Source organism: Sapajus apella, unplaced genomic scaffold (genome assembly GCF_009761245.1).
Source record: "Sapajus apella isolate SASKATOON/1434 unplaced genomic scaffold, GSC_monkey_1.0 scaffold1, whole genome shotgun sequence".
NCBI classification, from domain to species: Eukaryota; Metazoa; Chordata; class Mammalia; order Primates; family Cebidae; genus Sapajus; species Sapajus apella.
In genome coordinates this window covers 43,599,985-43,625,207 of record NW_022436941.1, presented here as the reverse complement: position 1 = coordinate 43,625,207, position 25,223 = coordinate 43,599,985, and the positions used below count along the sequence as shown (strand labels likewise).

Sequence of the window (25,223 nt, the reverse complement as noted above, 5' to 3'; positions counted from 1 at the left end):
TGCTAATTCCTAACTCTGTGTCTTTAGGCAAGTTACTTTGCCTCACTAAGGGCACATTCCTTATCTGTAAAATGAGGATAATAATAGTTCTTACATAAGAGTCAATGTGAAGAACAATGAGACCATCCATATGTAGTGCCTAGAACAGTGCCTGGGACATATGAAGAGCTCTATAAATCTTAGCTCCTGTTGTTGTTATTACTATTATTATTGGTGTTACTTTATTATTATGATTAAGTCAGTAAAGAGAACTCTTTGGCAATAAAGGTGAGTCTCATATTGTTGTTTACCGATGGGACAGGGCAGGGCTCAAATTCTTTGGTTGATTTTATATTGCAGCAACTTTCCCATTTAAAAATGAGGGAGATTTGATAGTTTATTAACTTTAGTAGTGCTTTTGTTTTAAAACCAACTACCTGCAACATGCAGAAACATATGTCAATAGCTAGAATTAAAGACTTTTGCATTGCTATTCTTTCTGTGTGTTTGTTTCGAGATGGAGTCTCACTTTGTTGCACAGGCTGCAGTGCAGTGGCGCAATCTTGGCTCACTGCAAACTCTGCCTCCTGGGTTCAAGCGGTTCTCCTGCCTCAGCCTCCCAAGTAGCTGAGACTACAGGTGTGTGCCACCATGCTCAGCTAATTTTTTTTTTTCTTTCAGTTTTTAGTAAAGACAGAGTTTCACCATGTTGTCCAGGCTGGTCTTGAACTTCTGACCTCAGGAAATCTGTCCTTCTTGGACAACCAAAGTGCTGGGATTACAGGCATGAGCCACTGTGCCAGACCCTATGCATCACTATTCAATGATCTGTTTTATCAGAAGCTAAGGATGTACTTTTTAAAAAGAATATGAGAATAATGTGCCTTCAAATTAAGAATCTGTGATATACAAAATGTAGTATCATTGGATAGGGAATGGTAATAGAAAAACAACTGAGCACTTTGCCTCTATGAGAGAATATATACATATTATCAATATTATATGATACACCAATAATATACCCTTTGTTATCTTATTTTAGATTTATGAGTTGAATTACTTAAGATCTTAGATCCTGCCAAATTGCCTCTGAAAAGATTATACTTTATTGCATGTGGAATCAGAATAAAATACTAAGAAACTATTGATGGAATTGAATGGAAGTTCAGTTCACTTTAGCACCGATCATAAGCACTGGAAACCTGATGGACAGATGGATTAGATATTCCAGAAATACTATGTTTAAAGATTTTTTTTTATTCTTTAGACTTTCTTAGCTTCTCAAAAATAATGGAATGACTGGTTCAAAAGAGACAATAACCGGAAATCACACCCATAGCAAGATACCTGTCTTATCTCAGGACCGAATATATATGATTCTTGTCATAATGTCAGTATTATTTTTCCATATACCAAGATACATAATGGCTTGTACATTATAAAAATAGTTCATTTGTGAAAGCAAAACCTCATGGCAAATCGACATCACAAGTCTTTTATTTTCAAGTATCATTATTACAGAATACTTGGTAAATGTGTAGAGCATTGTATTCGTACCATAACAAATTTAAAACTCTCTGTTTCTCATTTGTCAGGACATGACATGAGATAATGCAGTGATTATCAACTTTTTGTATGCCTAACGATCACCTGGGGATGATATAAGAAATTTGGACTCCCGGGCTCCATCTCCAGAGACTGATGTAGATTTAAGGTGGAGCCAAGGAATCAGTATTTTTGCCAATCACTCCAGGTGATTCTTCTGTTATGCCAGTGGTCTTTTGCACACACTTTAAGTAACACTGAAATAATTCTTGTGCAGTGCATAGCATGGTGCCTAGCACACATAAACATTTATTTATTTATATTTTTTCTTTCATTTATTTTTTCTTTTGAAAATGACCCCTCTCCCTCTCTGCTGACCAGCTTACTCTGCCATATTGTGGGAATACAGTAGAGCACACAGTAAGAGAGCTGCAGCTTCACAGTCAGTGGACTGTGTGGGAGACTTTGGTTGGAGGGAGCAGATATTGATCCTATTTCTTCCCACTTCTGCCAGGACCTTGTCCCTTTGATCTTTTGATTATTCCCTTTTCCTTTTTTACTCTTTATTTCATGACTCCTCTTCAGATTACATATTAGCTCAGTCTTCATCATAAACTGTTTTAAAGCAATTCCTTTGAAATTGTTCAAGTTCCCATTCCATCTCTGTTTCTAACCCTCACTACCAAAATTCTTGGTTGAAATTACTGAAGAAAAGGGTGTAGAGACAGAAAAGAGAGAAACTAAAATCAAGTGTTGATAAATGGGAGTGAGAAAGATAATTCAAGTCAAAGAAGCAGTAAACAAAAGGATAGAGGAAGCTGGATGCTCCCTATCATCAGTGTAGGGGATGCAGGGAGGAGTGGAAGGTCAGCAGGGCTGAAATGCTGGTATTTCCAGAGGAATGGAGGCTGACGCAAGTCCCTGATCAGAGATTGGGATAATATCAGTTCTCTTCCAGGCTGCTTCTTTGGAGTAACAGAAGGTTTCCATTGTACTACGATTATGATTGAGAGGATGCTGAGTATGTGGAGATTCTGCATAGAAGATTCTTATTTCAATGTATGTAGATTTATGTAAAGAACAGCAGGTAAAGCAATGACAAATGAAGTTGAAGTAAGTGTTTACTTACACAAAAAGAGATAAATTCTGTAAGGAAAATATATCCATGATACTTGTTAAACAATAGTAAGACAGACTTCATTCCAGACCATTGCTATAGGTATGGAGACCACTGAAAGGGAATTTTGCAGTAAGGGGGAGAAATTATTGGGGTGGCTGGTTTTTCCAAGAGGGTTTTTGTAAGAATTGACTCCATAGCCAAACTTAATTTAAAAAACCTAATTCCATGCACATCATTCTCAAATATTGCATTCTATTATAGTTATTCAAAGCCTTGGTAATATTCAACTCCAAATATAATGAATAAAAGTGGGAATTTATAGCCAGGAGCAGGGTCAGGGATCGGTGGATGGAAAATTAAGAGGAAACATCAGGGATAAGGTGGATTCTGGGAAAAGTGACCTAGGGGAAGGCAGGTGGGTGGTCAGACCTCATCTGGCACATGGTGGAGATTGAGGGGACTTGATTTCAAGAACGGAGGATTCTGACTAAAGTAATGTAGCAGTGTTTTTGCTAATAGCAGATAGTGCAGAGATGAACATGGAAGTCCCACAGTGAGGCATAATTGAAAAATATCTCAGAGGAACCTGATTAGAGTTTGGTCAAGGAGAGAATCTTTGTCAGTGTGACTGAGACACTTCACGTGTTATAGATTTCTCAGATTGTTTGGTACTGTTCTCTGTCAGCTGTTTACTGGTAAATGCATTTACTTATTAATTAAGCAACATCAAATAAGAAAGATGTTGTTTGGAAAGAACTAACAAGTGAATCCTAAAAATTGTTTATCTTAATCATTATGATTCTAGACTTCCTAGTTTGTTATTCACATTAAAACTGGCATTTCTGGGCTCTCTCTTTTGCACATCAAGCCTCTCATTGCTAAAGGATCTAATTGGAGCTTAAAGACCAGAATTTTTTAGACTTTAGTACCATTCTATAAATATATCACTCTAAAATCTGAAATCTACAATTTTGAAGAAAATCATTTATAGAAAGCCAAGAGCTAAGAGAATCTTATAATCACATTCCATTTTTGGTTTCACTTAGTACTTGGGATAAAAATTGCTTCTCTGAATGTAATTTTGTCACTTTTTTTTCCTGTTTACTTTCTTAATACAGCAAGTAGACTCAGCAAAGTCTAATACAATATACTTATTTCACTAAATAGTGAAATTGAAAGCTCAATGACTAACAAATTTAAAAGATAATGAGGGTTCTTACTACCAGCTGCCAATAAGAAAGATTAGATATTTGTTAAACATGATATGGTATTATCTGGCTGGGGTTAACTGCCTGAGTATTAACCATATGCCGTAGTTCAGGGGACACCCAGTGGTTAAAAGTTGGTAATTCCTTGCTGCGGTACAGCGTTAAAAAATTATGGAAAAATATATTTCTTGGCTTAGCAGTGACCACACATTGTTGACTTTGTGTTTCTGAATGAGTGTATGTTAGGGTGTGTGTGTGTTTTGATAAAAGGTTTGGTCTTGATTTTATATATAAATTTTCTTTGAATAATAAAAAACTTACCAATAATATTGAAAATGTTAGAAATATGATTGAACTTTTCCTTTAATTAAAACAAATTATTTTTAGAAATAGGGAACAAGTGACTGCATCATAAACGAGGAAATCCTTTTCGATCCAGAAATTCCAGTTCTAGGAATGTATCCAAGTACATAATCAGAGGTGTACATGATAACTGACTTACTTATATTCAAAGAATTTATGATAACTTTATTTATAATAACAACAGACTAAGAAGGAAACACCTGTACAAAAGTAAAGTGAAATCATGGCACTGATGTACTGATGAAGGCACTTTTAATACATTTTGAAAAACATTTAATGGCAGATGAAATGCTTATATTAGGTAAAAAATCTTTCTAAATCTATAATTCCATTTATATAACATAATTATAATATGTTATCTTGTACATATTTTTGTATTTGTCTAAAAATAGAAAAAAACCTGAAATTAGTTGTCTTGATTGACAGGCTTTTAAGTAATTATTATTTCTTCTTCCTACTTCTTTAAAATCCTAAATGTATTTTTAAACCAGAGGAAAAAGAACAATAAGCAGCATATATAATAAAAGAGTAAGATAAGAGTGTTTTAACAATGACGAGAGAAGTACCTATGCATGTATCTGCTTACACCTTAAAGAGACCAGTGTTGTGTATCTGAGCATTTTTTTTTACTTTGGAGCCCCTAAGAGATACTTTCAGAGCAAGGCTGCTGCTGCTGTGTGTGTATATGTTTTGTGTGCTTGTGAGTGTAGGTGGGGGCACACACACGTTTGAGTAGAAAAGCACCTCTTAAATATGGACAGAAAATAAGGACTTACGAACAAAGACAACTTGGAGGGCTAGAATACTGAAATAATTTTAGTTCACGTTTTGTTTGGAATCTGATGAAACTGTGATCTTTTCTCTGAAAGCTACACACATGTATGAATACAAAAAATACCCTCCAAAATGTTACATACAATTTAAAGAGGTTACTTCACACACATCATCCCCACCTTTGCAGGGACAGTCTTATCAAGTAGATATATTTAGAAAGCACTATGTAATTGTATTTTCCTAGTTGGCTTGTTGATATCTGAAATTCTACCATTAACAATTTCCTTAATCTTTCATTGCCTTTTACTGGATCTTTTTTTAAACTGTAGGTATTTCTAGTTAATACATTCATTATTAATGCCCCAGTGAGAAGCAGTTTGGCAGGAAAGGAAGAGAAAAATGTAAGCATTTTTTTTTTTCCTGTAGATTCTGTAGAGGTAGTAGACAACTAGAGGTCATTTAATGAAAATAGCTAACACTTACATTGGCACTATATACACATGCAAATACACATGTGCACACACATGAGCACATGCATACCCCTTATGGGAACCCTGTTCTCCTGATAAGGAAATTGAGGCACAGCTTGATTAAATAAGCAGTCTAAGGTCACATAGTTATTTAATAATAGAACCCAGAATTGAAATTACTTTCCAGAGTCTGTGCTTTTCACTAGTATCTGATACTAATCATAAAATTACCTATATAATGAAGTCAACTTTATAAGATGGAGGTCAACTCCACAGACCTTCTTACTTCCTTTGTCACTTTTTTATTATTCACTTCTCTACCCTTCATATTCCTCCTTCTTCCTTGTGTGATACCCTCTTTTCATTCAAGAAGATTGTATAGCAAGTTAAATCATATCAATTCTCATGATGCAGGTATAGCTGTTTACCCTCTGTAAGTAGGAGATGAGGCTCTGAGGGAAGCGGAGGCAAGGCAGAGGCAGAGCCCTAGAGGAGCAGCATTTTCCTGACTCCTGGTCAGTGCAACAACCTCATGACTAGAAAGACTTGAGCTGGACTACCTTGAGAGGCTCCACCTGAGATGATGCATGGAACCCGAGTAATCCGAAAAAAAAAAAAAAAAAAAAAAAAAAAACCTCCCTGGAGAGTGCTCACCAAAGTGGGTATTATTAAGGCCCTAGAACATGAGACATTTCATTCGGTATGTAAATTTCTATGTAATATTGTGAGTTAATGATAAGGCTTGTTCATTGTGACTTAGTTATCAGTGTTTATTGGAGCCAGCACATCCTATTTATTGCTTTGCATTTGCAGTAGCACACATTTATACTTGTTTTGGTAATAAAAACAATTTGTACTTATTTGGTGACTGCTTAAACTATAGTGTAAAAGAACATTTGTAAATAAGAGTCATAGTTTTATAATTGCTAGTGTTGGAGAATCTACCTACACTTGAAAGACAATCTTTTTCTAGACACTATTTCCAAACCATGTATTTTCACATGGAAGCAATACTTCTTGCCATTTTATAGGATGGCTCCTAAGTTATGGAGTAGATTTCTTAACAGATATGTTAAAACTTACATATTTCAATGAGAGTTTTTATCCTGAAAAATACTTTTCATGAAGTCTAAGAAATGTGTCATTAATGTGATTTTATCATTGTGGAAATGCCAGAGTGTACCTACACAAATTCAGATAGTATATACAGCTTTATTTATATATAGTTTTTCATATAGAAAACCAAATATCTCAGCACCATGACTGAATATTAGTCATTTCCCCTGTTTGATCTGCAATGCCAATATCATGTGTCTTAACATCAAGTTTGTATATATGCCCTGTTATAATCTTATGGGACCACTGTCCCATGTACAGAAAATGCAGTCTGTTGTTGACTGAAACATGCTTATTCAGCACATGACTATATACATTTCTTATTATATCACAATAACACGTACTCTAAAGGCTGATCTGTTCCAACCTAACAAAGCTTAACAACAAATCTCAGAAAAATCAAGCTGTTTCCAAATAACTTAATAGCATCTCATTATTAGGATCATGAGCTAGTTCTAAGGAAGAAATTACATTTTTCTGTCTCACAAAAAGTTATTATTTTTATAATTATATACATAATAAAACTCATAGAAAATTTTCAGCAGCCACTAAGTCTTCATATGAGTAAAAACCAGACCCACTGGGGTTGCCCTGTGGAGGTCAGTCCATTGCTACCTGGGCAAAGACTTTGAGCCTCTCACTTTAGAGTTAGAAATTTCAACTTGTGGGTCACAGTCCTCACGACATGTTTTAGCTCATTTAACCCTCAAAATCACCTTCTGAGGTATAAGCAGAGTTATTCACATTACTCAGTTAGAAAACCAGTGTTGATCAGTTAGGATGGCGATCATTTCAAAATCTGGAGACAACAGATGCTGAGAGGATGTGGAGAAATAGGAACACTTTTACACTGTTGGTGGGAGTGCAAATTAGTTCAACCATTGTGGAAGACAATGTGGTGATTCCTCAAGGACCTAGAAACAGAAATACCATTTGACTCAGCAATCCCATTACTGGGTATATACCCAAAGAATTATAAATTATTCTATTATAAAGACACATGCACACCTATGTTCATTGCGGCACTGTTTACAATAGCAAAGACCTGGAACCAACCCAAATGTCCATCAACAATAGACTGGATAAAGAAAATGTGGCACATATACAGCATGGAATACTACACAGCCATAAAAAATGATGAGTTCATGTCCTTCATAGGGACATGGATGAATCTGGAAACCATCATTCTCAGCAAACTGACACAAGAACAGAAAACCAAACAGTGCATGGTATCACTCATACACGAGTGTTGAACAATTAGAACACATGGACACAGGGAGGGCAGCATCACACACTGCGGTCAGTTGGGGGACACCAGGAGAGGGATAGCAGAGGGCGGGGAGGGACGACATGGAGAGAAATACCAGATATAGGTGATGGGGGGAGGAAGGCAGCAAACCACATTGCCATGTATGTACCTATGCAACAATCCTGCATGATCTGCACATGTACCCCAGAAACTAAAGTACAATAAAAAAGAAAGAAAGAAAGAAAGAAAACTGGTGTTGAGAACTGTTCATAAACTTGCCTAAGATCTCATAGCTGGAATTTGGTAGAACAGGACTCTTGCTATATAAATCATAAGGTAGGACCATTGTCCAGAAGAATGTGGTGCCTTTCTTCACAGAGTCAAGAAGTCGCAGGGTAAAACATGTGGCTTCATTCAGGGAGCCCTTTCTGAGATTTTAGGTGACAATGACACAGCAACTCTTTGCCTGGCTCTTAAAACTTCATTGTTATTTTGAAAATTTTAAAGATTCAAGTTTTGATTGATTCAGTAAAAAATTTTTTCTCTGAACTGCAATAGATACGCAAAAAAAGTATGTAACTGATTTTTTCATGCCTTCTTGCAACAGATGATGCAATATCATATATAAATGAGCTTGTTTTGAGAGTTTCTGCTTACTGTAAGTAGATGAATTCCATCCTGAAGGTGGATCCACTCTTATCACTAGTTAGTGAGTATGCAGATTTAGCAAGGTAAGAGATCTGTCCAGGACAGGGTGGAATTTCTCAGGACTGATGCTGATGTTAAGGAGTATGAAGGTGAAGAAGATACCAGCAACACTAAGCACAAGATGACATGAAGCCAGAGAATGTGGAGAACCTTGCACCTGAAGGCAAGGGAGGACTCATGGGGGCCAGATAGTAACCAGAGAAGACCAGAAGCAAACCAGATCTTTGAAGAAACTGATGATCCCAAACTCATGTGACTATAGGGCTATTCTGAACCCACATCACTTCAGAATAAATATTGTGATCCTGCATTTTGTTTCATTTCATACCATTCATGCCCATACCCAGCATGCTTTGGCTGCACTGGCTTCTTTCTGCTCCTCCTGCTTACCAAGCCCAATCTTACCTCAGGGCCCTTGCACCTGCTGCTCTGTCTACCTGGAATGCCTCCTCTCCATCATCCCATATTTACATGGTTTCTTCACAGCAGTCAGGTCTTAGTCAAATGTCGCTTCCTCATCCATCCTGTCTGAAGCAATCCTCAGTCAATCACTCTCTGTTACCTCTTCCTGTTTCATAGTTTGTTTAGGACTCACCACTCTCTGAAATCATCTTGCTTCTTTGTTGACTTACTTAGAGGCTGAGTCTTTCTACTGGAATGTAAGAGCCATGAGAGCAGCAGCCTTTTCTGTTTAATTGGTCATTATATTCCCATTGCCTAGAATAGGACCAGGTTCATAGTTTGCCCAGTGAATGAATGAACAAATAAATATGTAAAGTCAGACACAAATGAAGAAAGGGGGCCAGGTCTTGTACATCGGTGAAAACAATATGTAATTAAACTCTGATTACCAATCTCAAAATAAGGAGTCTGCTCTGTATATGGGTGTATTCCCAGCTTTTGCATTGTATTTTGAGTGCCAGATGTCAACAAAGAGCTTAATAAATATTTGTTAGATAAAGATGTAATGAAAGATCATTTTACATATTCCACTCTCACTTCAGCTGAACTACATTGGTCCTTTGTGGACTAGGTAATCCAGGCAGCTCTGAGAGCAAGCCAGTCTATAGGGGAACAGATCATACCTACAAGAATGTTGAGGGAACCTCCATTAAATTAAAAGGCATTTCATTTATTGGTAAGTCATTTTCAGCATGTATATTAAGTTTACAATTATTATTTTTAACTTAATAGTTTCATCACTGCCAAAATACAAGTTTTTAAATTCTCATTGGCAGATCCTATTTGGCATATTGTAAGTAGTGGAATCCATTTACAGACTTTACAGGTAAGCTGGCATCCAACATGAGGGCTGTGATGTAGTGAATGGAATCTGTAATTAGCCCAGGATTGGGACATGGCCTTCTTCAATTATAGCTAATATCAAAAGCTAATAGCTGGAGTTTGGGACAGCTGTGTCACATTGAAAATGGACCTAACCTCCTTCAGTTTCCTCACTGGAAAATGAGAGGCTGAGATAGGTAATGAAGTTGAAATGGATGCTGCTGCTGCTGTATTCTTGTCTTTATGTCTTATGTCCAGTCTTTTACACAGAATCCATTTGTACGTTAAGGTTGTCAGAAGCTATCTGTTATTATTTGTGATAATTTTAAAAACACTTGCAATCTGGATAAATTATAGGTTATCCCCTCCTTTTACCATCTCACGTATCACACCTGCATCACGAGCTTCTTAGCAGTCTCTTTTGCTTTTATCACATTTATCTAGGTTTTTTCCTTTCCTTGGTTGATGGTAGTATGTGTATGCTTGGGAGAGGCTGTTTATTTATTCTACAGATGATGCCTGGGAGGCTGAACTCCTGCAAATGCCTGTGAGGCTCCCTAGAGTGGTTGACCAGTGGACACATAGAGATTGTGCTTTGAGGACAGCAAGCTAAGTTTTGAGTTTTGGGCATGCTAAGGCAAAATTTACCCTGAAGGAAAAGAAGACTTCAGTTCAAACTTCCATGGCATGCATTTTCAATAAATTAGAAAATATGAATTTGGCTAAATATTTATTCTAAATATTAAAGAATGAAACCAAATAATTATCAGTATACATATAAAATGTTTATTGCATAGACATAGAACACTTTAATGTGTTATATACCAGCTAATTCATGCATTATCTTACCTTGTGTATTCAATGTGGGCTTTGTTTTGTTTTTTGTTGTTTGTTTGTTTTGAGACGAGTCTCGCTCTGTCGCCCAAGTACCCAGGCCAGAGTGCAGTGGCACAATCTTGGTTCACTGAAACCTCTGCCTCTCAGATTCATGCCATTCTTCTGCCTCAGCCTCCCAAGCTGGGATTACAGGGGTCTGCCACCACGCCCAGTTAATTTTTTTGTATTTTAGTAGAGAGGGTTTCACCACGTTGCCCAGGCTGGTCTCAAACTCCTGACCTCATGATCCGCCCACCTCAGCCTCCCAAAGTGCTGTGATTACAAGTGTGAGCCAGGGCACTCCGCCTATTCATTGTTTACAGTACATTATTCACACTTTAGAGACCTTGGAGCATATCACCATTTTACATTATAAAGTTTTATAGTTTATATGCTTGCTTCTTTGGAATATAGATACTCATAAGAAAGAGATACAGGATATGAAGGTCTTGTTGAGAGAGCAACTGTGTATTTTACCTTTCCTTTTTCCCTCCATTTATTTTCTTTTTCTCAATTAAAATAGTTACATAAGAAAACACACCAAAAAAAAGCCCAAGAAGGATTTTTTAAAAATTATCCTTTACACCATCAGAAAATAACCTCATATACCTTAAGGGATCATACTATACATACTATTTTATAATTTGACTTTATATAAAATATGAATAATATGTTTTTATTTAATGAGGTGTTCTTCTAAGTCATGACTTTTAATAACCAGATGATATTTCATCCTATGGCTGTGAAATAACATAACCCCCTATTATGGGAGGCAGTATAGGTACGTAGGAAATTAGAGTCTGGAGCAGACATCCTGCCTTTTACTATGGCCATGGCCAAATAATTTATGCATTCCGTTCCTCAGTTCTCTCACCCATAAAATGGGGATAACAATAGTATCAGGTTTATGTTGGTTGATGTTGTTACGCAGGCTATTTAAAACAGAGTACTTAGAATAATGCTCTAAGAGGCTTTATTCTGAAAGCATTTTTATCCTATTATTATCTATAATTCTATTATTCTAATCGAATAATTACCTGGCACACCATAAGTACTCATAAACATTATTATAGATATTGTTTTCAGCTTTTTTTTTTTTTTTTTTTTTTGAGACAGTCTTGCTCTGACACCCAGACTGGAGTGCAGTTGCATGATCTCGGCTCACTGCAACCTCTGCCTCCCAGATTCAAGCAATTCTCCTGCCTCAGCCTCCTGAGAAGCTGAGACTACAGACATGCGCCATCACGCCTGGCTAACTTTTTGTATTTTTAGTAGAGATGGTGTTTCACCATAATAGTCAGGATGGTCTCCATCTCCTGAGCTCATGATCCACCCGCCTCTGCCTTCCAGAGTGCCGCGATTACAGGCATGAGCCACTGTACCCAACCTGTTTTCAGCTTTTTTAGCTTATAGTACTGTGATGAATATCTTTGAAGCAAAATAATTTTTCTCTTCCCTTATTTCCCTAAGATACATTTTTACAAGTAGAATAGCATCCTTGATCACATTGCTAAATCACCCTCCATAGACTTTGTAACATTGTATACTCTCTGTGGCACTGGAAGGGAGAGTGATGTTCTTGGAAGTGTGTGACAACTGCCATGGTGAGTTTTGCAGTTCTCCGAACTCACTGAATATTGAACAATTGAGATTTATTCAACGTACTCTTCATTTTAATATTTATATTATGTTCAGGCAAAGTTATGAAAAATTAAAAGCATATGTTTACTTTGGGTGTGTTTCAAATATTAGTCTGATTTTTGCTTGAGAAAATATTTGTATTGATATGTAACTTTGCATTTGCCTATATTGGTAAAGTGTTTTCCCCGTTGAAACTAATATTTTTTATTTTCAAGAAAAAAGCAACAAGCCTCAGGAGCAGTCAATCCTCCAGAGCCTATGCTGATGGAACAGCCTCGGCCACCAAGGTCAGTGATTTCCTGAACATAAAGAGACCCCTACTGTATTCGACAGGGATATCATTAGTGGGTGGGGCCTGTAGGGAAGGCAAACAGTGTCTGGATATCACTGAAGGTTTTTGAACCAAGTATCATTTCTGTGCTGGAAGACAGAATATAATTTCTTAATATGATGCGAGTGATTTAAAACCTAGTAAAACCATTTATTGTATAATTCTCCTTGGTATATAAGTGTTAAACAAATATTAATTATCAAGACTATCTGTAGATAATATTACACTTTTGCACATACTGTGAGTAAAAACATAGTCCTCCCACTTTAGAAAATAATTCAAATCCTCCTCATGGGCATTAATCACACCAGGCACTCTGCTAAGTGCTCTATGTAATTATATGATGTAATCCCCTCACAGTCTTCTTATTATTATTCCTTTATACATGAGGGAACCAGAGCTCAAGGAGTTTAAGTAACATTGACAAGCTCACAACGCCAGTAAGATGGAGATAGGACTTGAACCCAGGTTTCCTGTCATGAGGTCTTTGACAATGCTGGATCTCATAAGCTCCATCTAAGCAATTTTTGGTAATATAACCCTTCAAAGTTTTGCAACTTATAAAAATCACTGAAACGTCACCTTTCAAGACAAGAAAGTGGCCAGGCACAGTGGCTCATGCCTGTAATCCCAGCACTTTGGGAGGCTGAAGCAGGAGGATAACTTGAGCTCAGGAGTTCTTGAACAGCTTCAGCAACATAGTAAGACCCTGTCTCTACAAAAAAAAAATTTAAAAATTAGTCAGGCTTGGTGGTACGTAACTGCAGTCCCAGCTACTCAGATGGCTTAGGTGGGAGGATCTCTTGAGTCTCGGAGGTCGAGGCTGCAGTGAACTGCGACTGTGCCACTGAAGTCCAGCCTGGGCAACAGAGCAAGATCTTGCCTTGAAAACAAAAAGACAAGAAAGTATAACTTTATAATTTTAGCTAGTAGTTTTTGATAAATAAAATTGTTTTGGGAGGCTGAGGCGGGCAGATCACAAGGTCAGGAGTTCAAGACCAGTCTGGAGAAGATGGTAAAACCTTGTCTCTACTAAAAACACAAAAATTAGCTGGGTATGGTGACATGCTCCTGTAGTCCCAGTTACTTGGGAGACTGAGGCAGGAGAATTGCCTGAACTCAAGAGGTGGATGTTGTAGTGAGCTGATATTGCATCAAGAGTTGGATGTTGTAGTGAGCTGATATTGCACCACTGCACTCCAGCCTGGTGTCAGAGCAAGACTCCACCTCAAATAAAAAAAGAAAAAAAAGAAAAAGAAATTGTTATATTCAGCCCCTTTCAACTTTGTGGTCTTTTAGTATGTCCAAGATTATCTAAAACCTCAACCTATGTGTCAGTCCTATCTATACAACTATTTAAAGTAAACTTTTTTGTTTGTTTGTTTGAAATTGGTGGCTATCTTATGAAAGTCAGACTTTCTCATAGATGTCACTTGCTCAATGAAGAGTTAGTATTTTAGTGTTACTCAGAGTTCTGACTGTTCTCAAAGCCCCTGATGGTGCCCAACAAATAATCAGCTGAGAAGTGAGAAGAGGCCAGTCCCTCTAATGCTAAATACCATCCCACTTTAAGACCTATGTTTTTTAAATTCCTTTTCAAAGCCCTCTTCTGCCAGTCAGTAAAAATATAAAAATCATTGAAAGACAATGAATTGTAAATACAGGGAGTTAATTAATGTTTGGGACCAACATAAACTCAAAATTGAGGTCTGCTCTTTTTTAGCCATTCTTTACTGCTGGAGACACCACAGCACTGATGGTCACTGGGTGAGAGACTGTTGCTGACACAAGCAAATACAAGCTTGGATTTCCTCTTTGTCACTATGATTTACCCAGTCCATTGAACCCCAGTTTCTTCATCTGTAAAATGAGGATAGGACTTCTCTTGTCAGAGCTGTTGAGAGGCTTAAATGAAAGAAAATATATACTAATACTTAGCCCCGGCCCTGGCATTTAGTAGATGCTGGGAAAATGAACCCCTCTGTAATTAATCTTGTTAGCCTTCATATTTTGTTGTTTCCAGGTCTCCAAATAAAAGAGATTCTCCAACTAAAAAAGATTAAATCTGATGGTTATTAGGACTTGTATTTAGCATGCCCTTAAATTATGCCTCTAGAAATGATACATCTCATTAGCAAAACCACCCAATGAGATTTAGTGAGTTATTTGTAAATGTTCTCAGACTTGCTATTGTCTAAACTTTTTATTAGCTGAACTTGCTATTATCTAAACCACACCCAGTTTTTTCTTGAACGTAATCATAAGAATCAGACCTTTTCCTTTTTTTTTTTTCAACATGGACATTACCGAACTTTTCTGAGATGTGATAGTTATAAAGAACTTGAGCATCTCCCCACAAACCATGTTCTGTCTTAAGAGCTGGGAGGGGCAGAGCATAACTGGGAAGTGGAGATGTTTTAGCCACATGTTTATTGTTCTAGTATTTAACAGCAAACTCGAAATTATTTTCTTGGCTTTAAAAACACTGTCCTCTCCCATTTCCATTCTTATGTCTCCTGTTTCTCTTTCTCACTGTGCTTTTCTGACTCATTCACCAGTTTCCTGACTGTGAGTTCTCCAGGGTTTGATTCTTCACCTCTTCCTTTCTCAAATATTTAACTTTTATAAAGTTTTGAAGAAATGTAGTTGCTTATTTCTTCTTTTGATGCCAGATTGGAACGGTTGTAGCTCGTAGCATTATCCCTTAAGAAATTACATACCCATGCATCATTTAGAATAGCTGGGGATAATAGCGTAACTTGAAGCCTTTTATTACACAGTTACCATGGCACACACAGGCAAATAATATTCTCCCAACACATTATGAAAAGGTGTGACAGAATGGTAGATAGAATTGGCAGTGAGAACTAATGCTAATTTTCTTGATTCTGGAAATAGTTGATTTGAAATTTAAAATAAGTGATAATTTTACAATTATTAAAATGTAAAGTTTTATTAAAGTTTTAAAACTTTAAAGTCTTAAAAATTAAGTACTTAATTTGAAGCATATGTGTAAGCTATGTATTATGGCATTGCTTCTGTATATTGTAGAACTGTTTTATGAGAATGCTTACAAAATGAGGATTTGTGCCCTCAAATAGCATCCCTTCTGCTACGCAGGTTTGGGTTTCAAAGATCCAGTGCTCTTCAGTGATGTAAATATTTCTAATTTAAAATAATTATTATAAATTGTTTAGTTCTTAAAATCTAATTTTTGGTAAATCAGTAGTGAAGATGAGGCTGCAGAAATTATACAGATTCTGACTAAAACCTCTGTGAAAATAGTTGTGATCCATTATCAGTCATGCGATTTTATTGCTGGAAGTCTTCTCAGACAACTTCTATTTCACCAATCTGACTATTCAGGTAAGGAAAGCAAGGTTCAAATCGCATTAGGAATATCTCTGTGGAAGACCATGCTATTAAGAAGATGTACTAGTTGAAGTTGTTAGTTCCAATTAGAGCCCACTCTGACTGAGCCAAAAAGGAATTCCTTAAGGAACAAGGGGTAGCTGGTAGAGAAATCCAGGCAAGTACAGCAGAAGAAATCTAAAGCTCTACGGCAGGAACAATGCACAGTAACACTATGAGACTTTCTCCTGCTGCCACCACAGCTCAGTTTCTGTCACATTTAGAACTGGGTGCCAGAACTCTGCCACTACTGATGCAGAAGACTCAAAATCTTTATTACAACATGGATTTCCTGGTGGGCAGCAGGCTGTACATGTTGCTCACCTCCAATCTCATTCTTGTCTGACACATCTGATTGGCCATCGTAAATCATATGCCTTCACACTGCTACAAGGGAATCTGGGAGTGTGAATTTTCTGGATCCTGCTTTGGGAAGGCGTGGACTGATGAGGTGGGAAATTATCAATATGTGGTGAGGGTTTTCAAATGTGTGACCACCTGCTGAATGACAGATATCCATGAAAGAAAGGAAAACAGGAGAATTACCTAACTGTATAGAAGGAAAACCATAGATGACAGGTTATTCAGAAACATTAGGCCTTTCAAACAGAAGAAAGTGGAAACAACTTCCCTCCCAGGCTAGAGGGGAGGAGATCTATAAAGGAATAAGCACTTATCAGAGAAATACTTTTATGATTGTTCCTGGGTCTGCCACAAATAGCTGTGCTAATTTTGGCAACACAGCTCTGTTCCCAGGTTCTTACATTTCTCATCCCTAATAGGAGTGAGGGTCTGGATTAACTCTTTGGGTATTGTGGAGGGTGTGCTGACATTCAGCGCCAGCGTCAGCCCACAGTATCCTCCTACCACCTGTGGTTTGTGACATGACTGTGTTTTAGACAAGAAAGCATTTTTATTTTAATAATTATGCTTATATTTTAATGTGCTATAAAAAAAGTAAGCTAGCACATCAACTCCTAATCCCATGGATATTTTTATTTATGGTGAGGCTGAATTGAAGGTTAAAGTAAATCTAATTATTTTATAATAATTACAATAATTATAATAATACAGCTATGGCAGGTTTAAAAAATATTATGTAAGTAATGTACAAATAATAACCAGGGTTTGAGAAATAAGATCCGGAGCAGTAATTCCCACCTTTTAATGTACATAATAAGTCAGTGTGGGTTTTATTAAAATGAAAATTCTGATTCAGGAAGTCCGGGGTGAGACTGAGATTCTGCTTATCAACAAGCTTCCAGTTGGTGTGCTGCTGCTGGCTTGGCGGCCACATTTTGAGCAGCCAGGAGACTGAATTGTGCTGAAGGTAGGTAGTTTAGGCTACCCATAACCTAAACACCAACTGGAGAATCTGGTTAAAATGCAAATTCTCAGGTTCCAAGCCAAGAAATTTGGATTCACCAGAGTGGGGAAAGCCCAGGATTTCATATATTTAATAGGCAATCCCAGGAGTTTCAGATGCAGGTGATTTGAGAACCACACTGGCAGGAAGGACACCCTTAGGGATTGTGAGAGCCACAGCACAGCCGTGGACCAACACTGTTTCCCTTCCCTCTAAGGAAAGGAGACCCTTTCTACTTACAGCAGAGAATGTTCCGAAAATTTGTTTCTGTTTATTTTATTTTTATTTATTTTTTGAGACAGGGTCTCACTGTCACTGAGGCAGGAGTGCAATGGTTCAATCTCAGCTCATTGCAACCTCCACCTCCTGGGTTCAAGCAATATTCCTGCCTCAGCCTCCTGAGTAGCTGGGTTTACAGGTGCGCACCACCACATGTGGCTAATTTTTGCATTTTTAGTAAAGACAGGGTTTCACCATGTTACCCAGGCTGATCTCAAACTCCTGACCTCAGGTGATCCACCCACCTCAGCCTCCCAAAGTGCTGGGTTTGCAGGCGTCAGCCACTGTGTCCAGCTGGAAAATTTGTTTTGTAACCATGTGATTACTCATCTGTACACTTCAGGAGCACAGAAATACATTCAGAGATAGGCATCATTGAGCTGCCTAACTCTGGAAGCTATGCCCAGGGCCCATCCCTATGGGGTGTGGCCCAAATTAGTCACCCTATGCTGTTTTTGTCACAGGAGAAATTAATGTCAGTGAAACCTAGATGAGCTGAGTTTTAGTTTATTTTTTAAAAGGAATGACAATACTAATGTTCAACAACAACAGAAAGGGGATATATACACTATACTTCCAACAAGAATAATTATAAGGCCGGGGGCAGTGGCTCACATCTGTAATCCCAGCACTTTGGGAGGCTGAGGTGAGCAGATCAGTTCAGGAGTTTGAGACCAGCCTGGCTAACATGGTGAAACCCTGTCTCTACTAAAAATATAAAAATTAGCCAGATGTGATGCTGTACACCTGTAATCCCAGCTACTCAGGAGGCTGAGGCAGGAGTATTACTTGAACTTGGGAGGTAGAGGTTGATATACATATACATATATGTATATGTGTGTATATATAGAGACTTTATATATCTGTATGTATATATATATAAAATAAGGACAGAGTCTTCTGCTCTGGAAATGTTAGCATCTTAAAGTTGGAAGGGCTCTTATTTCACCAGATTTTTCACAGAAATAAAAGAAAAAAAATAAGGTGGATGTAAGGAGTACCTTGAAGGGGATGTCAGAGGGCCCTACCTGCCTTGACTGCTTGGTGGTGTAGGTATGGGGCACAAAGCTGTGTGGATGAGTTCACCTTTTACATTCCACTGGCCATCACTTGTCATGACTTGACACAGCACTGTGTCCGGCCTGTCCTGAGGCCTGTGTTCCTCAAACAGTGACCATCACCACCTCCTTCGTTCATACCCCAAGTTCAGGGTTCAGAGCCTTTAATGTGTTTGGTGTATAGCTTTTCATATATTTTTAAAAATTTTTATAATTTTTTTCTCTAACTCCATCATTCATTCAATACTTATTAGTTGGCCTTCTTCTGTAAGAAAGAGTGGCTTAACCCCTCTTTCACTTATCCATTCATTTCTTTACAGCAGTATAGACCCACGAATTTATATTGTAGCCACTGGTTTCAAATGTATTCTTATTAATTTTGAAGTTTGTAATACTATAATATAAAATAATCTGGCAGAATTATGACTGTTAAACTACACTTTTAAAAAAAATCCATTACACAGTTTTAACTGCATTTGCAAATCCTGGTTGTAGTCATTACTAATCCACCTTATAGTTTCAAAAGAGGTCTTGGGGGGAGACTATCTGTGAAGAGCACCCAGCGTGGTTCCCTTATTCTGGTAGTCACAGGGTGACAGCCAAGGGAGCGAGGGTGCGGTACCTGTCATCAGCTGGCCAAGCGCAGCGCACACAGCACGTGTCCCGCGTCACAGGCTGCGTTACTGAGTGAGGCAGTCTCCAGATGCCAGGCGCATGACGAGTCCATGGAGCTGGACGTCCCTCCCCAAGCATCCCGGGCTCCCGGGGCGGGGCCGCCGGGGGTGGGGTCGGGGGCGGGGCGCCTCCTGCGTCGCGGTCCTGGGACCGCCCCTCCCCGTCGCACTCTGCGAGCCGGGCTGGAGCTCCCAGCGGAACCCGCGGGAGCCGAGCGCAGCCGGGAATGCAGACCTCCTGAAAACCAAGCCGCGGTCTCCGGAGTCCGGAGTCCACGCAGCGTGAGTACCGTCTTCCGCCGCTTTGCTCAGGGCCTCGCGTGCCCCCGGGTCGAGCGGCCTGTGTCCCCCGCGCCCGGCCCTGCGCGTCTGGGGCCCGTAGCCTGCAGCTGACTCCCCGGGCTCTGGACGTGCGCTCTTCCTACTGTGGCGACCCTGGCGATAGCGTGCGTTCTGGGTTTAGCTGTGTTTCTTGGCGATCCTCCTCCCCGTCGGTAACACAGTTACTGCCCCTTGCGCTGGGAATGTATCTGGTGACCGGACGCGTAAGGTTTGAAAACAGGGGATTTGTGCGGCCCGGGAGAAGTGCCGAAAGAAGGAAAGTAGCAGCTATGTCAATTTGGTTTGGCACCTTTGTCCCGAGGGTTGGAGATGGCCCTCCTCCTCCCCAGCCCTGCCCCACCCCGTGATGACCTCCGTTTTAGAGCCTGAGCTCACTCTGACCTTTCTGCGCACCTGATACATGCTGGGTGTGGCGTGGCAAGTGTTGTAACATGTTTCGGTTCCATTTCCTTGACACAACCTGAGACCATGGTAGGATAACATCACTCAGGGTTACTTTGTGTCTATCTTTTAAGACTACAAAGTGTTTTCACGGAGATTTAACAATCTCTTCCGTGTGGTTAGGGACCCGGCATTCTCCACTTACAGGCAGGGGGCAAGTTCTTTATTCCCATTCTACAGCTTTGGAAAATGAGGCAGAGAGTTTAGGCAGCCTCCCTAAGGGTCGGGACTTTGGGGCCTCTCTAGTTTTCTAGGAACCCACCTATGCATCAGAATGACAGAAATGCTTAATCAGCAGCTCCAGAAACTTCCTGCTGTTTGAGATGTTTTCCAGAGGAAAAACCTCTGCATTGCAGGGAAGCTCAACAAGGAGTGGCATCTACTGTTCAAAAAGGGAAAGTAATCAGTACTAGAGCTTATATTAATATAGAGTGCTTCTTTCAGATGTCCTGCCTGTAGGCATGAATTCGACATTTGCACACTGATTTTTCAGTATCTAAAAGGAATATTGAGTTGCTGGGAATGTGGTAGGGACGGTGTGGTGCCTGGGTTCTAGGGGGCAATATGGGATTAAAATGAAGTAGAGAAATTTAGCAAAATCTTGCTGAACAAGGAAAGGCCACATCTGTAGACTGATGGAGGAGTAAGCCACCTATAGCAATGAGACTGACTAGGGAACCCGTGTGTGTGCAGCAAGGACTCTTGGTGTCTGTTATGAACCAGCATGCTTTGTAGACTGTGAAACAGTGTTCATGAAGCAGCACATTCAAGTATAAATATTTGCTGTGGTTCAGTGCAGATACTTTGAAATAACAGTCCCAATGCATGAGAATAGTTGATTATATAGAATTACTGGGGAGTTTTGGTTCATTGATTACTCTCTGGTAGAATTGATTGAGTATAACATCTCTCCTGCAATTAAAATGTAAAAGATAGTATGTAAAATAACAGTTTGAAATAATGAAACCAAAAAGAAAAAGAAAGCATTTTCTTTTCATTTGAACAAACTTAAAATTGGCCAAGTATTTATGTTTCTGTTCACGGTTATAAGAACAGTTAACTTTAAGTGATCACTACTTCTTAGGTGGAAACATTTACTTTTTCTCAAAATATGAACTATTTTAATTAGTCCTATTCAAATAAAAATTCTATAGCCCATGCTCTTCTATGTTCATATATACCTTTGTATCTGCTCTTTCATTATACTTTATAATTCTCTCAATTTGGAGATCATATGTATATGGGATATCTGTTTTAGCATTGGTGTGTCTAACCTCATACGAAGAACATATTGCATAGTTTTTCTGATATATTGAATTAGCAATCTGCATGCTAGAAAGTTACAGGAGGTCTTTACAAACATTGTATTTTATTTTTTCTCTGTGGACACTCTTGACTTAAAAATGTCATCTTAATATTTCTCAAAAGGCATACTCTTGGCATTTTGGGTGACAATTCTGAATTGGATAGAGCTCTTTGCTCCCACTGAATGTCAGAGCATGACCAAAAGCACTTTCTTGCATTTAAATGAACTTTAGTTGGGTACTACCTCCAGTCTTCTTTTAATTGGATAAGAGATATTAAAAAGGACTAGGCATGGTGGCTCATGCCTGTAATCCCAGCACTTTAGAAGGTTGAGGAGGGAAAATCATTTGAGGCCAGGAGTTCAAGACCAGCCTAAGCAGCACAGCAAGACCTGTCTCTACAAAAAAATTTAAAAATTAGCCAGGCATGGTAATGCGCACCTATGTGGCCCCAGCTACTTGGGAGGCTAAGGTGGGAGGATCAGTTGAGCCTGGGAGGTTGAAATTGTAGTGAGCTGTGATTGTGGTGCTGCCCGCCAGCATGGGTGACAGAGTGATAAGACCCTATGTCAAAAAAAAAAAAAAAAGAATTGAGCCATACCATTTTGATGGAAAGCCATAAAAATACTCAGTCATTCTTATACCATAATCATATCATCAATAGTCATATATTCTTTAGATAAGCTCATAGTCTGTCACGGTTGTTACAAATATATGCTCTTGCTACCAAGATTCCTCTTTATTTGACTGGAACGTGAGTCTAAACCAACTATGCATTTGAAACCAAAGAAAATGCCACAATGTAAAATAATATTGCAGATTCTTTTCTTTGAAAAAGATCAGTGTGTAACTTATCAAAGCAGTGGTCAGGCTGGGCATGGTGGCACACACCTGTAATCTCAGCACTATGGGAGGCCGAGGCGGGGGAATCACATGAGTTCAGGAGTTTGAAACCAGCCTGACCGATATGGTGAAACCCCATCTCTACTAAAAATACAAAAGTTAGCTAGATGTGGTGGGGCACACCTGTAGTCCCAGCTACTCGGGAGACTGAGACAGGAGAATTGCTTGAACCCAGGAGGTGGAGGTTGTTGTGAGCCGAGATCGCACCACTGCACTCCAGCTGGGTGGCAGAGTGATACTTCGTCTCAAACAAAACAAAACAAAACAAAGCAAAAAGCAGTGAACAGCACAGAGTTACTCTGTCATCCTGAGGCCAAGTAAAGAAACTTCTGAGTCTGTTGGCATTCATAAAATAGTAAAAATCACTGCTGTCTATGGATGTACCACATGCCAGGCACCAAACCAAGCACTTTATACACATACCCTCATTTAATCCTCACTGCTATCTTATGAAATAGGCATCATTTTTTATATCCATTAAATGAATTTAAAAACCTCAAATATGGAAGGATTAAGCAGCCTGCCTGAAGTTGTGCAACCAGAATTAGGCCTCAGGTCTGTGGGATTCCAGAGCCCATGCTATTAACCCCTGTTTCCCAATTGAACATCTATTCTTGAGCACATTATTTAATGCCCTTCACTAAAGTATAGCATATAATATTAGACTTGCAGAACTACAGGATTCTCAAGGCCTACAGTTTACAAATAAAAGGAGTGCAAGAAAGATTAAGAGCTCCAAGTCACATGGCTAGTCAAGGGCAGTCTTCCTCATGGCTCCTGTAGTGTCTGTTAGCAGAAAGTGCTTGGTTCACAGGCTTATGTAAATCCTCACCTGTCAAAATTCTAGGGGAGGGACAAGAAGCAGAAAGTGTTCTGCATTTTCTGGACCTGACTTCCCTGTTTTGTTTCATTGTGGGCAGCCAAAGATTAGGCATAGTTGGAATTATTTCATATATCAGGAAGAGCAACTGGAATCCCTAGAGACATGAATACAACTTCAGGAAAAAAAATTTTTTTTTTCTATTCTTTGATGACTGACCTAGGCTGTGTATCTTGCTCTTCTCTTTACTTACAAAATTATTATCCCATCAAAAAGCACTGGAAACCTAGAGTTTGGAAAGCAATGAAAATTAAGCAGTTGCCTTGTAGAACTGAAAGCTCAACTTCATGCCTTATGTGGATTTTTTTTTCCCTAAGTTCTTGGGGTGGTCCAGTATCAGAGCTCATAATCAGATACTCAGAGAGTATGGCCAGTTGTCCTTCTAGCTTGGATTTAGAGCACAGATCAGCTGCGACTATTGTCGCAGTTGCTAGGCAATGCTTGTATGTTTATTTTGAGGTCTGCCCCCATGTCGCATCAGAGGCCAAAGCTTCATGTGCTCTGCACTCCCCAGAACAAATAAAGCTCTTTATTTTTAACTAAACTGTTTCCTTGTAATATATTTTATGAATATACAACCTACTCTGCCAAGCAATAGTTATCTTCAGTTTCTTCCTAATAGTCCAAATTCTCTAAATTTTTGCATTCGACTTCATCTAACCTGTTGCATTCTGGACTGACTATCTCTGGTACTTTCCTACCTCTAAGTCTTGCGCAAGCTGTATTGCTCACCTGGAATGCCTGCCTGATCCAGCCTATGCGTTTTGTAAAATCAGAATATTTTGTATTAATATTTGAAATGAGGGCAGTCAACTTGTTACAGCAAAAAGTTTATGGGCGTTCATGTTATATCCATGTTCAGATTCAGGCTCAGCCACTTCTTAACTGTGTAATCTTAGATAAGTTATTTAACTTCTCTAAGCTTCAGTTAGTTTTCTCATTGATAAAATGCAGATAGTAACGTTTACCTCTCAGGATTTTATGACGATATATTAAAATCAGATACAGAGAGCACCTGTCACAGTTCCTGGTATATGGAAGATTCTGTAAGTCGCCACCTCCCTGTAGATGACACTACGATAAGCATCCAATAAATAGTCCCTACCTTGTCTGTGAAGCCTTTCCTAACCATCTTCCAAACTGGCACCTCAGAAATAGTCTCCCTCTTCTGACAACCTGTAGCATTGTATTGTACCTAAGACCTTATCACAATCAAACTTGTCAAACACTATGTTCTGAGGTATAAGCACCGTAACTAGATCTGCTAGCACAACGCCATATTCTCCCCAAAAGAGATGGCTGAATTTCATTCATAGATGATCCATTGTTTATCTCTCATCAGAATCACACTTTCTGTTATCATAAACATTATACCTTGTTAGATGACTCTAGGAGGTCTCTTTAAAAGCACCATTATTATACTTAATAATTAAAGGGATTGCAAGAATGTATGTCATGCTGTGACAGCATGGCAAACAACAGACATCTGAATATTCATTTCCTGAAGTGAATAATCTGTCATTACAGAAAGAAAAATGTAAGCCTGTATTCAATAGACATATAAATGGTGTTTAAACAATGTCTATGTCTTCCTTACAAAAGCTCCTCACATGCTGCCTTGTTTTGTTCTAGGTGTCTTACAGGAAGCAGCTCAGGGTTTTGTGTGTATATGTGTTTTTTTAAAAGTTGTACAACTCCTGGTTGATTACAATAATAATGTAAATGACCTAATGTTTAAATTGTGTTATTCTAATCAGTTTTCTGACCTGTACTATCAACAGAATTTCTGATGATCTAATAGTAAAACTCAATGTTGGTTTTCTGCCATCAAATAATACTCTTGTGTTTATTCATGCACAAATTCATACATTTATCTCAGATACTTGTTAAGCAACTACTGT

The 25,223-nt window shown here is 38.7% G+C and overlaps 1 protein-coding gene across 24 annotated transcripts in view; it reads left to right on the top strand.

The window, feature by feature from the left end:
* The window catches only part of CAST (calpastatin), a 106,579-nt gene that overhangs the window by 22,082 nt on the left and 59,274 nt on the right, over positions 1-25,223 (top strand). For 13 of the 24 annotated variants that reach the window (XM_032275854.1, XM_032275844.1, XM_032275800.1 and 10 more), the window contains exon 3: positions 12,549-12,620. In XM_032275854.1, coding sequence (XP_032131745.1) covers positions 12,549-12,620 — 72 coding nt within the window. Of the gene's footprint in view, positions 1-12,548; positions 12,621-19,477; positions 19,735-25,223 lie in introns of those variants that run through there. The other 11 variants (XM_032275825.1, XM_032275817.1, XM_032275785.1 and 8 more) reach the window with 2 other exon arrangements.